This window comes from Xenopus tropicalis, chromosome 7 (genome assembly GCF_000004195.4).
Source record: "Xenopus tropicalis strain Nigerian chromosome 7, UCB_Xtro_10.0, whole genome shotgun sequence".
Lineage (NCBI taxonomy): Eukaryota > Metazoa > Chordata > Amphibia > Anura > Pipidae > Xenopus > Xenopus tropicalis.
In genome coordinates this window covers 25,666,299-25,680,250 of record NC_030683.2, presented here as the reverse complement: position 1 = coordinate 25,680,250, position 13,952 = coordinate 25,666,299, and the positions used below count along the sequence as shown (strand labels likewise).

General features: G+C 41.5%; 1 protein-coding gene across 2 annotated transcripts in view; it reads right to left on the bottom strand.

Annotated features, from left to right (window-relative positions):
- The window catches only part of ide (insulin degrading enzyme), a 47,702-nt gene that overhangs the window by 20,669 nt on the left and 13,081 nt on the right, over nt 1–13,952 (bottom strand). For both annotated transcript variants that reach the window (XM_004915879.4, XM_002939092.5), the window contains exons 6-11: nt 12,633–12,745; nt 10,578–10,740; nt 7,036–7,128; nt 6,125–6,216; nt 5,901–5,981; nt 5,171–5,274 (exon numbers count right to left, since the gene is read on the bottom strand). In XM_004915879.4, coding sequence (XP_004915936.1) covers nt 5,171–5,274; nt 5,901–5,981; nt 6,125–6,216; nt 7,036–7,128; nt 10,578–10,740; nt 12,633–12,745 — 646 coding nt within the window. The remainder of the gene's footprint in view (nt 1–5,170; nt 5,275–5,900; nt 5,982–6,124; nt 6,217–7,035; nt 7,129–10,577; nt 10,741–12,632; nt 12,746–13,952) is intronic.

Below are 13,952 nucleotides of genomic sequence, written 5' to 3'. Positions count from 1 at the left end.
TTATCTGTTATCTGCTTTGTAACCTGTGCCTTTTCTCCTTTTTTCCAGCTTGAATGGCTGCACCCGTGGCTAATCAGCAGCTTATTATATAAATTATAGTAGTGTTACTGTAGCAAACACACCAGTTTTACCAGTGCAGGGCAACAGTGCATTATATTTTTATTACTTTAAAGCTCTTTCATTTTTTGGTGTTACTGTTCCTTTAAGGGTGAAGACACACAGGGCGATCAGTCACCGTGACTTAATTCAGTCGTTCACGAGTTTTTGCTGTGCAGATTAGTCGGCGCGACTTTTAAAAAGTCCCGTCAACTAATCGCCCCGTGTGTCTTCGCCCTTAATGAAATGATTTTGCCCAATCATGAAGTCCTTGTCAAGCCTGAGTGTCTTCACCCTAAATGCCTTATCCTTCTTCAAGTGCTCTGAAGAATCAAGGAAATAAAAGCACAGATATGGGATATTTCCTTATCTGGAAACTCATTAACCAGAAATCTCAGTATTATGGGAAGGCCATCTCCCAATGCAATTGAGTGCAATTTAACCAAATAATTCAAAATTTTAAAAAGTTTCTTGTTCTCTGTAATAACACAGTACTTTGTAACTGATTCTAACTAACTATGATATCATGAATCCTCATTGGTTTATTTCAAGTTTAAATAATTGTTTGTAGACTTAAGGTATAGCGTTCCAAATTAAGGAATGATCAATTATCTGGAAAGCCTATCCAAGCCAAACTAAGCTTTATGGATAACAAGAACTTGCTCCTATATACAGGTTTGGAACCTGTTATCTAGCATGCTTGGGACCTGGGGGTTTTCTAGATAAAGGATCTTTCCATAATTTGGATCTCCATACCTCAAGACTGCTAAAAAATCATTTAAACATTAAATAAACCCAATAGGATTGTTTTGCCTTGAAGGAGGATTAATTGTATCTTAGTTGGGATCACATACAAGGTACTGTTTTATTTTTACAGAGAAAAAGAAAACCATTTTTAAAAATTATTTGCTTATAATGGAGTCTATGGGTGATGGCCTTTCTGTAATTTGGAACTTTTTTGGATAACAGGTTTGTAATATATATATATATATATGTAAGTGCTGGATGATACAGACTTTGCTATGTCAAATAAGCAACAAGGTTATAGAGAATTTCTTCACTTTATCTGGTATAATGCATTCCATGTGGCATCAGTGCGCAGCCCAGTAAATCTACAGATGGCAGGCACAAACCAACCTAAAATGACTCTGCAAATAATAATAAGCCCGTCTGTCTCTGGAGCTGCTTTCCTGCAGTTGTAAACATGTTTGTGCGAGCAAGAAGCAGAGGCACAGACATAAAACTGAGTTTTTATGGGGCGGGATGGAAATAACACAGCATATGGGCACTTAGTGCTGTCTTTTCATGATGGCTAAGCAAAAGCTAAGAGAGTTGATGTTGCGCGCTTACTAAACACAAATCTAAGTAAAGGGGAATGCACAAGCTGGCAAGTATAAAGTATAGATTTAGTCATGACACCAGCCTTCTGCTGGGAAAACAAAAGCATATATTAGAGATACAGCGTACGGTTACTTACATCTTGTACCCATCAGCCGCAGACAATTAGAACGGAGACGCCTTGGTTCATTTACCCACTAATATGTATACAAGTTATAGTAGCCCATTAAAGGCAAAGCTAAAACAAAAATCAAGAAATTTGCCACAAACATGGCAAATAACTACATGGCAGGCCAGGTACCTATGAGTTAAATTTACCGTCTGATCGGTGATCGGTTTTATTTTGCTTTATGGCTGGCAAGAATTTGTCTTACAAAACACAAGTTGGTGACGCTTACACTGTACATACATTAAGCAATCTGCTCGTTTGGCAAGGTCCCCAAACAAGCAGATCTTTCCCAGATATGCCCACCTTGAGGTTGGTGACATTGGACTGATCCAATAGTTTGGCCAAATGGCTGGATCACATTGACAGTATGCAGTCCATTAGGCGGGATTTTTTGGCCAGATATCGGTTGGGCAGGCCCATCTGACATACATGGACCAATTAGCTGTTTACTTTGACAATCTCTAGCTTTTATTGGTCTGTGTTTGGCGACTTTTAGGGCCGTGACACAGGGGGAAATGAGTCACGATGCAACAAATCTCCCCGCAATGCCATTCCACAGGCTAGAATGTAAATCGCTGGTGGGATGGCATACGCAGCGCCATGATGTTCCAAAGTTTCCTCTCAAAGCAACTTCGGCAAACCACGGTGCCGCGTATGCCATCCTACCAGCAATTTACATTCTAGCCGGTGGGATGGCATTGCGGGGAGATTTGTTGCGGTGTGACTAATCTCCCTGTGTGTCACGGCCCCAATACCCCCGTCCTCCCTCTGGAGAGTAAGGACAGGCTGGAAATAGGTGCTTATGCTCTCTCACTGGTGAAGAACTTGGATTGTATGGAAGCTCCCCCAACATAAACAGACCACCATATGTTCTGATGAAGATGGTGTATGGTGAAACCTGCATCAATTAAGCAGAAAGGAGAATCCATATCCATAAAATCAATAACCTTTATTAGTATTTGTTAAAAACACTCATGTGGTCAGGGAGAGACACAGGCCCAACGCATTTTGTGGAAACAGACAGACTTCTTCAGAGGCCTCTTCCTCAATAATTCCCTTAATCCTCTACCCTAATAATGCAGCCTTTTCATGTTTGTTTGGGAAAGATAAGCATGGAACAAATCTACATACACACCTATATTTGATTATCACATTTAGTCTTATATAGCAGGAAAGGTCAACTTATGGTCCTCCAGATGTTGTAGTTTGAAGGACTTTGAATTTTAAGGACTGCAAGTTCCCTGCTCCAGCCATGCAATGATACTAATTGTATTCATTTTGTTATATGGTGCGAGTCCCTGTTTTAGTAAAATTCCGGCTCATACAGAGCAATGAGATAGATAGAATAGAACCCAGGTCAACTTTAAAGGGCATGGAAAGGCAAAGTCACTTGGAGGTGCCAAAATGTTAGGCACCCCCAAGTGACTTGAATCGCTTACCTTTTACCCCGGGCTGGTGCCACTGTATGGAGAGAACAGCACCAGCCCGGGGTAGCTACAGCGCTTCCTCCTTCATCGCCGCACGCGCATGCGCAGTAGAGTGAATAGTGGAAATTTAACAAAGAAGTCGGCTTTTCACTCTACTGCGCATGCGCCTGACTCACAGTCACAGCTTAACGAAGCAGGAAGCGCATCGCCCCAGGTGCCCCGGGCTGGTGCTGTTTTCTCCTAACAGGGGCACCAGCCCAGGGTACAAGGTAAGCGATTAAAGTCACTTGGGGGTGCCTAACATTTTGGCACCCCCAAGTGACTTTGCCTTTCCTTGTCCTTAAGATTTATTAACATTTTGTTGCTTTCCCAAAACAAACTTTTCAAATCTGTCCTGTTTTGCTTTGCCGAAAAATTAGCAAAATGGCAAAAATTCATGAAATGCATTAAAGCCAATGGGTGCTTTTTGATGGTCACTGTGCACCTTTTTTTTTTTTTTTTTTACTGCGCAATTTATTCTATTTTATTTTTTCCCATCATTGGAGTCTTTGCCCATTTTTCATGGTGAAACCAGGTAAAAAAAAATTTACTTGCTACTAAAACTCTTGTATTTATTGAGTGTAAAAAAACACAACTCAAATATAAAACTTTGCCATCTAAAAGCTACTGAGGGCATGTAAAAGTCAATGGGAGCTGGATAACAGGTCCCCATAGCTGCGTCAGTAAATATGTTTCATAATAGAAACCCTTTCATTTCCATGTGCATAATGTACACAAGGACATCTTTTTCACATCAGTGCCCCTTTAAACAAGGTGAAGAGAAAAGCAAAGAGAGAATAAAAGTCTGGTGCTCTCGGACTGTTATGGAGGCAGATGGCTTAGAACACAAAAGTGCCGATGCTCAGATAAGTATTCTGCTAAGGAAACACTGGCAGTTGCTGGTGGAGTTGCAGAAGTGCTGCCGCCAGCGATGCTTACTCAATGGTTTGCTCGCTGCTTTTGAGCACCATTTGGAAAAAAACAGCCCAGACTTTGTGCTCAAGCGTAGAAGTGCAATTTGTAAGAATCAGCACCCTTTCTCCCTGCAGTCAATTCCTGCCCATATGCTTATCATGCTTAGACCCAAGCAATACATGGGCATAGGAGAAAGCTGTTGAATCTTGCCAGCTGGCACAATTTATTGTACTGAGCAGGAACTAAAGCCTTATCCAGGTGGGGACCTGCAGCCCTTAAATGAACAGATACCACAGATTTCTTTTCATTTCAATACACTTCAAGTGAGAACATTACTCAACATTATATATTGTTTTCTGCCACAAAAATCCTCACAAGGACTTTTAACTAAATGTAAGACCTCTTGATGCTACAGCAGTGACAAAAATCAAAACTTAATTCCTAGGAGAATGAAAATCCTTGATTTTTTCTAGACTCCCCTCTACTAAATGATGCAGTAACGAGGGTTGTTCACCTTTAAGTTGACTTTTATTATGATGTACAAATGTATTTTTGTCTGTCTACCCCTTTTGTGCTACCTATATGAACACATAACATACACTTATGTTCATCATTAGCACATATTTCCCATTTAGGAAGGCTGCTTCATTCCTTTTCATAGCTCTCCTCCACTAGGCAAGTGTTCAGGTAAATAGAGAATAGCTTGGTACAGCAGTTACAGATAAATGTGCAGCTTTAACTTGATGAGTACAGGGAAACAAGACAACACACACAAAAACACAAACTACACTTGTTTTAAGAAAAGGTGTGGTTTTTACAGTGTTTTTGGCATTCCTTATATTGCCACAGAAATTGAATCTTTAGGCTTTTTGGCCTGAGAATAAATGCAGGTAGAGAATCCACCCCTACACTTAAATCAGCACTCTTCTGTGACTGCGCCCAGAGCCACCATGTCAGGCGGGTGCATACTTATGAAGCTGAAATCTGCTCCATGTGTGAGCACTCAAGCCAACACAGTGAGTACAGATGCACACACAGAAGAGCGTCAATTCAAGCGTAGGGGTGGATTCTTGCCCTGTGTTTATCTGCAGGCCGAGAATAAGCCATGTTTGGCAAAGGCCTTGCAGTTCTGGTCAACTCTGATTGACAAGTGCATAAGATAAGGTAGAAAATACTAAAAACTTACCGGACGTTTTCTGGCCTCAGTTTATCAAGCACCATTTCTATTAAGTCTGGCCTGAATTCTTCCAGCAAATACTCAGCAGACAATACTTCTTCCAGGGGATAGTACTGCAACATAACATATCTGTTAGACTAAAAGTCCCAATACATCTTTGTTCATTTGAAAAGGAATATGTGGCTAGAAATTCTCTGAATGTGTCCGTGTGTATAGATTTATAGTTAAGCAGCTAATACCCAGGAAAGCTCACCGTGATAATACACAGCACCCAGTACTGCAGCGCCATCTACTGCTCATCCAAATAATGTCAAAACAGCAAGTATTAATGCAGTTAATACTTCATGTGAGTTCACATGCAGATTTTTAAAAAGACTAATTTGGCCCAGGGATGAACTCGGCCATATTGGTGGCAAAATGTTTGTGCTGTGTCAATCCATCTTTGAGAGTAGTCATATGATTGGATTTATGCTATTTAGATGAACAGTTAACAGTTATGGCCTACACTCTACCACAGGTACTATGGCTATAAATGGTACTTCGTAAAATGTAAGTGAAATTGTACCTTCACTTAAAATGGAACACCGGAAAATGAAATTCCAATAGCAAGTTATTCCCATCTAGTATAGTTTGACTTTACTCACTATAAGTGTTGAATGCTATGCATAACAGGTAACCGATATAAAAGATAATTTAGAACTTCAGAAGCCCAATTAGTAAAGTGGACGCCTCTACTTACATGCAGTAATCCTGCAACCTTAGATGTATATCCCCGTGGCCGCTCCTTATCCTTGAATCGAAAAGCCACTGCATTCAAGTCCTACAAAGTAAAGTAATATTAACATCTTTTAACCACAAGAACAGCAACATATTGAATCCTACAATTACCTACCTAACTGTAGGGAAGGCCAGAGAAAAAGCTGGGAGGTTTATGTCTATGCTAAAGGATGGTCAGTTGGTTACCTTGCATTCCTGGAACACCCACTCCTGGGGGCCTTCTGTCCGGAGCTTTTGGATATACTGAAACATGTGGAAAATGATGTCATCCACATGCACTGACAAAGGAAAGAGAAGCCATTAGTACAAGAGACATCTGGCAAGTGAAAGAAGGACTTTCATGGAAAATGAAAATTATAATCAACCTCAGTGAAGCGATTATAGAGTAAATAATGTCACCCCTGGTGTAAAATATAAGGTCACAGAGGAGTTCCATGACCCTTTAAAAGGCCAATGCTTTTATACAGGTCATAGAAATCAGAGGTGACATCTAATATCTTTTAAAAAAATATTTTACAAAATGAGGTGCATTATTTAATATATTACAGAAGTTTCATTGATTCATGTGACAAATATTACATTACTAAGCAGAGATGACTGATGACATCACTCAGCACCGTTTATAAGGATATTATTTACAGGATATTCATGTATACTTCTACTGATGCCCCAGGCTAGTGCTCCTGTTTTCTGAAAACTATACCAGCCTGGTGTAAGTGAAAAGTGGAGCTTACAGCAAAAAAGTTGGCTTTTTAGTACACTATCCATGCGCTAGCCCAGGGCATGAAAACAAGGACAAAGATCTAAACATGGTGCTCATCCAGAAGAACCCTGGGTCAGTGCAATTTTCAGCAGAAGTAAGAGCAGAGGGTATCAGGTAAACGACTAATTGCTGGAAATATGGCAGCTACTGTTCGTGCGACTAAACATGTAAAGATAAAAAAAGCTCTGCACAATAAGAAATGTCCTTGGGTTTAAGGGATATAAGCGGATTTACCATTCATGTTTCTAATACTAACCTATATTATATGCTGTGTCGCAAAAAGATCTTGTTTATAGCCAAGGTGCTCTAAGAGCAAACAGAGTTTAATACTTACAGAGGCCTTCTTCAGTCAGATCCACATTGATGATGAAAAACATGAATCCCTTGGCACCTTCTTTTTGTCCCCCAACAAGAGTATTTACCCAGCCTGTGAAAGCACAAACCAGAATATTTTCCATTAAAAACTACAAAACACATAAGTATCAAGACTTACATTCTGAGGCTGAGATGGCACAGAGCAGCAGAATACTATACCAGGAATGCGGGTTTATTGTTGGGGTGCTTCTCAAAACACTTAACTATCTTAGCAGTGGAAGGGATTATCAGCCTGAATGGCAGAATTTGCTCTCCTAGATACACCTGTATGCTCTACTTGATGTGGAATTAGGATGAGATTTAGGATGACCCCCCCCACCCGGATATTTTTGTGGTTGTGAATAAATGGCTGATAGATTGAGTTTTATTGAGAAACAGATTACAGACATAGTTTCCAGTCAGGACATCCAAGAGGAGATCATATGGTACAAAACATATATCAAACTTTTGTGGCATAACATGTGGTTTGACGGATCTCGCTATAACATTACATACCCTGTAATACTGAGTTCCACTGTTTTTGTGCTTTATAAATCTACAATGAACTACTACCTTAACACAACTATAAACTGTGCATTGCCAACGCTTTTCCCTGGAGTTTCTAGACCAGAGTGATGGGATGGAAGGAGCATTGTGTGGTAGAGATAGAGGGGAGGGGGGAGGGGATCAACACTCATTTTGTTTCTGATGTTAGGTTGCTCTGTTATCGGGGTGGTATCAGTTTCCTATGTTGTGTTTGTCTAGCCACGAGGACCAAATTTTCTCAAATTTGTTTGGGAATCCTCTTCTGACATATAGTAATCTATATGTGGGCATTGCTTGGTTGACTTGGCTTACCCAGAATTGTATGGATGGAGCTGAGTGGGCTTTCCATTTCATTGTGATAGACTTACGGGCATATGCTAGTAGAATAGAAATGAGAGCTCTTTCCGCAGTTGTTGGGGCTAGATCAGTAATTTGGTTTAGTAGCATTCCGGATGGTGTTACCGTAATGGGGGCGCTGGTTAGATCAGATATATAGTCCGCCACCTCTGTCCAGAAGCTCGCTATTTTACTGCAAGTCCAGACCATGTGGATGAAGTCTGCTGGGGATTGGTGGCAGCGGGGGCATTAGTCTGCCTGGGATGGAGATATCTTTGCTAGTACTTTGGGTGTGATATATGCCCTGTGCAAGAATTTATACTGTATTAGCCTGTCCCTTGAGGCCACTATATAATCAAAGATTGAGTCAAGGGTTTCCTTCCATTGCTCTTTATTCATGTCTGGTATATCTATTAGCCATTTGTTGTAGAGTTTGTTTAATAAGGTATCATTGGCCGGAGCCAAAAGGGCGTAGGAGCGGGAGAGGGCCTTGGTGTGTGGGCAGGTGTGTGCTTGTTCTTCTATTCGGGAGGGGGTAGTTTGTAGGGTTGTTCATTGAAACTGTGAGTGTACTGCATGTCTCAATTGTAGATATCGGAAGAGCATCTTATTTGGTAGGTTAAAATTATTTTTTAGTGTCTGGAAGTCTAGAAGTTTCCCTTCCTTAACTATATCCTGTATATACTTGACTTGGAAGCTGGCCCATAACTGGGGGTCTGGTATGGTTTGGAGGTGCTGTAGTTTGGGGTTACACCAGAGCGGGGTGAGTTCAGAGCAGTGATTTTGTGGTTTGGGGAAGAGGCTGAGGGCAGTGTTCCAGGCCCATACTATTTCTTTCATGAGTGGGGTTGCTTTCGGGGTGTAGGAGCAGCCCCTATTTAAGAGGTTCTTTAGCTCTTCATATGAGCCCACTGTCTGGGCTTCAAGGCGTGTGGCCGGGTTGTCCAGGGTTGGTGCTGCCCACCAGTTTGCCGTGGTTAGTTTAGCGGCTATATAATATAGAAAGAGGTTTGGGGCTGCTAAGCCTCCCGCCTGGGTTGGAAGTTGAAGTTTGGCTATGCTGATTTTGGGTGTGGAGGGGTGCCAGTATAGTTGTATAAGGAGTGCCCTGATTTTGGTGAAAAAACTGTTGGGTATTTTTGTGGGTGATTGTCTAAATATATATGTAAATTTTGGTAGTATTACCATTTTAAAAAGGTTAATGCGGCCAATGAGGGATAGTGGTAGGCGGGTCCAGGCCTTCACTTTCTGTTCTACTGTTTGCAGTAAGGGTAGCAGGTTTAGTTCCACAAATTTGTGAATATTTCTTTGAATTTTTATGCCCAGGTACTTAAATTCCTCAATCCATTGGAGGCCTCCGGGTAATTGGGGTGGGGGTAATGGTTGTGGGTCTATTGGGAAGACTGCCGATTTGCTCCAGTTTATTTTTAGGCCTGAGTAGTTAGTGTGCATGTTTATAATATCCAGGGCTATGTTGAGTTCTATCCCAGGGTTGGCTAAGTAGAGCAGTGTGTCATCTGCAAATAGTGATATTTTCTCGGTGACCCCTCCCAGTTTGAGCCCTCCTATCCTGGGTGATTGTCGTATGAGTGTCGCTAGCGGTTCCATGGCTATTGCGAACAGTAGGGGTGAGAGGGGGCAGCCCTGCCTGGTGCCCCTCTGCAATGCAAAGGGCAAGGATATGTTTTGGTTTGTACGTATAGTTGCTTCTGGGTCCCTGTACAGTGCTTGGATCCATTTCGTAAAGTTTTCTTTGAACCCCATGCTTTGTAAGGTTGCCCACAAGTAGGCCCATTCTACCGAGTCGAATGCTTTTTCGTTGTCTAGGGTGGCAATGACTCTAGAGCCTGCATTGTTGTGGGTCACGCTAAGATTTGTATATAGGTGCCTGATGTTTATGTCGGTGGTCCTGGTTGGGATAAAACCTGATTGATCTATCTCTATTAACTGTGTTATCACTTGGTTGAGGCGTCTAGCAAGGATTTTTGCTAGAATTTTTGCATCGCAATTCATTAGAGATATCGGTCTGTAGGATGCACATTCTCTAGGGTCCTTGCCTGGCTTGGGGAGGACTATGATCATTGCCCTTCTCAAAGAGTCTGGCAGGGGGGCCCCCTCTCTAACGTCGTTGAATAGGCTTACCAGGGAGGGGGTCAGTTCTTTTTGGTATTTCCTATACCATTCCATGGAGAGGCCATCTATTCCTGGTGTTTTGCCTGTTGGGAAGGTTTGGAAGGCGTCAGACACCTCTTGTGCTGTTATGGGGGCTTCCAACAGGTGTCTGCCCTGGGCATCTAGAGTAGGTAGGTTGATCCTGGCTATATATGCTGCTATGTCGTCGGGCTCGACTGTTAATTTGGATTTGTACAGGGTTAAATAGTATTCCCGAAATGTCTCATTAATTGATTTTGGGTGTGAGGTGTAGTTTGGCTGATACACTTTAACTGTAAATTTGTTATGTACTAAGTGGGGGCCTGGAGCAAAGTTTGTAACTCAAAAAATCTGACAACCACCAATCTACTGCCAAATAAAAGATAATGAAGAATTTCACACAACTCCCTTAATTGAACAGGGGTTTTTTTTTGGGGGGGGGGGGGGTGGGAGAACAAGAAAAGATAAGCAGCAGTTATTGTGAAATACCTTTGGCCTTCAGTTCAGATAGCAAACTTCCAGGTCCTTCATGGCCGATGAGATGGCCAAGGTAATGGCCTGGGTTAGACTTGTAATATTTCTGAAGGTCAGGAATCGGGAACGTGACATAGAGGTTTCTTATGTCCTTGATGGGCACGATCTTGTACATTTGCTAAAAGTATCAAATAGAAATAGAGCTTAGTGCAGGTATCCTTTTATATGTCTGTTTAGTGTCAAATAGCATGCATGCCAATCAGACTACGATTGCCTTATTACTGCCCGATTTCTGATATTACTGGCTGCTTGCTTATTAGTAGAAGCAAACAAAATACAAAAAGTGCTCTGTTACAGAATGATACCAAAGCATGTTGCAAAAAAACCCCAAAATGTTTATATTATATATATATATATATATATATATATATATATATATATATATATATATATATATATATATTGTTTTTAATATATATCCAAATATCCAAGAGTCTTTGTGATAACAGCCACTAAAACTAAATGCTCATTAATTAAAACATTCCTAAACCTGTAGAGAAGTGACAGTGTACGTAACCTTGTCCCTAGCTTCTCTGCAAACTGTTGTCCTATTATCACCCTGGGGTGAAGGTATGTGTTGGCTGACATTGTAAAAGTCAGCGCTGGAAATTCATGCAGCCGCCAGTGACAAAAAAAAAAATACAAAAAACCTGCAGATGTTAGGTATATCGTTTAAAAATAGCAATATACCTTTAAAAGCTTAGCTGATCATTTTACAGCTCTATCAAAAATATCTTTTGAAAAATGAAACAAAGTATAATTCTAAGCAACAGTCCAATATATAATGTTTTTATGGTTATTTGTAAATGGAAATATTACTGAAAGCGACACTCACCAGTCTTACCAAAACAAACTTATTAAAAAGACGTGGAGAACTGACTTCTGCCACATTTATTCAAGAGTCAAAACCACAACATCTTTAATTAATGCCTATTGGTAAGTTTACACACATTTTTACAAAATTAAATTTTTCTCTTTTGATAATATACATTTATATCCACTGTTTCAGCCACACATCTTGTAAGTACTAAAAAGTATATAATAAAGCCTCAATTAAAAATATTTTTTTTTTTTTTCAGTCATGCTGTATAGAGGTGCTGTGTGGTTTCCCACTGACAGGGAAGCAAGAATAGGAGTTGGATGGCCACATCAGCTATGCAAGTGGGAACTTAAAATGGCTCTAACATATCTGCCCCAAAGCTGAGCATATGTAGATAACTAATAAAGATAGCTAATAACTTGCCCCAGACTTGGCAGCTTTTCAGCCCATCCTCTCCTGATGGGGCTCCCAGTATGATCTGAACCTTGTCCCAGGGCCCAAAGGATTAGATCATTAAAGGAAAAAGAAAGGTAAAGTCACTTGGGGGTGCCAAAATGTTAGGCACCCCCAAGTGACTTTAACCGCCTACCTTTTACCCCGGGCTGGTGCCGCTGTCAGGAGAAAACAGCACCAGCCCGGGGTAGCTGCCGGCGCTTCCTCCTTCCGGCTTCGCTGCGCGCGCATGCGCAGTAGAGTGAAAAGCCGAACTTAAACATTTAAGTCGGCTTTTTCGCTCTACTGTGCATGCCCGGCCACCGGCAGTTTAGGAAGTGGAAGGCGGAAGGAGGAAGCGCTGCGCTCCAGGTACCCCGGGCTGGTGCTATTTTCTCCTAACAGGGGCACCAGCCCGGGGTACAAGGTAAGCGGTTAAAGTCACTTGGGGGTGCCTAACATTTTGGCACCCCCAAGTGACTTTGCCTTTCCTTCCCCTTTAAGCTTTGCCCCATTGTGTTGGAGGCCAAATAGGTGACCTTACCAAATAGGCCACCTCTGCGCTGGTTTTCAGTGTATGGTGCCCGAAGGCCACCCCTCCAACTCTGGATTTCACTCACATATGGAGCATTGGGGACAGGACGCTGAAATCTCCAGGCCTGCTTAACCTATACACCCAGTTTATGATAATATAAAAAGAGTTCATATTTCGTTTGGGCATTGGCTGTAACAAACTATGGTATATATACTGAACTTACCCGGAGGTGTTCTTCCTGAAAAGGATGATCGGGGAATTCTGGGAGGGGAACAATTTTATTTTCAACCTCCGCAAATAGCTTTATTATAAGTTCCGTTAAGCTATCAAGAGATTCTGCAATAATAAACAAAATTATATTCATCAGGCATTGCAATTTCCGATTTCACAAGCAGGGAAAAAAAAAGAATTCAAGAAACATTTCAGCCCTCAAACATTAACACATAGGGGCTGATTTACTTACCCACGAACGGGTCGAATGGAGTCCGATTGCGTTTTTTTCGTAATGATCGGTACTTTGCGATTTTTTCGTATGGTTTGCGATTTTTTCGGATTCTTTACGAATTTTTCGGATCCAATACGATTTTTGCGTAAAAACGCGAGTTTTCCTATCCATTACGAAAGTTGCGTAAAAAGTTGCGCATTTTGCGTAGCGTTAAAACTTACGCGAAAAGTTGCGCATTTTTCGTAGCGTTAAGTTTTAACGCTACGAAAAATGCGCAACTTTTCGCGTAAGTTTTAACGCTACGCAAAATGCGCAACTTTTTACGCAACTTTCGTAATGGATACGAAAAACTCGCGTTTTTACGCAAAAATCGTATTGGATCCGAAAAATTCGTACAGAATCCGAAAAAATCGCAAAACATACGAAAAAGTCGCAAAATATTCGTTTTCAAGTCGGAACTTTTCCAATTCGGGTCGGATTCGTGGGTAAGTAAATCAGCCCCATAGACATCAAAGCAAGCCAACAGATTTCAATGTGTTGGTCAGTAGTACTCCCCCAATATCAGGAACATTTCAGCAACTGTTCTGCTTAACTTTAAATATTGCATTTGGGGGAGTTGGCAAGTACTACTGACCAACGCATTATTAACTGTTGGCTTGCCCTGTCCTGTAATGGATAAGAAAGCAATCAGACTACATGAAGCTTTTGGAAAGCCATAATGAAGGCTATGACGAGTCAGTCTGAGGGCAGTCAGCAGATTTAGAAACACCTTGAGCCAGTGCCACATAGGGCCAATTGTGGGCCTGCAGAACACATTCCGAGAATTAGCCCCTACCACAGCTTTCTAGCTTGCTTGCACCCGGAAGCACCGTCTCCACCGGGTGAAGGCAGATGCAACGGATATTGGCTGTGGGGTTTTTTAGCTTTATCCACCACATCTGCCTGCACCAAGGCGGAGCAAATGCTTCCAGGGGCAGACAAGGTAGGAGGCTGCTGCCAGCGTATAAGCTAATTCTCAGCCTGCGTACCTTAAAAAAGGTATTTATTTTCTGCTTTTAAACTTACTAAGAATTACCGCTTAGGCTATGGTCAGATAAG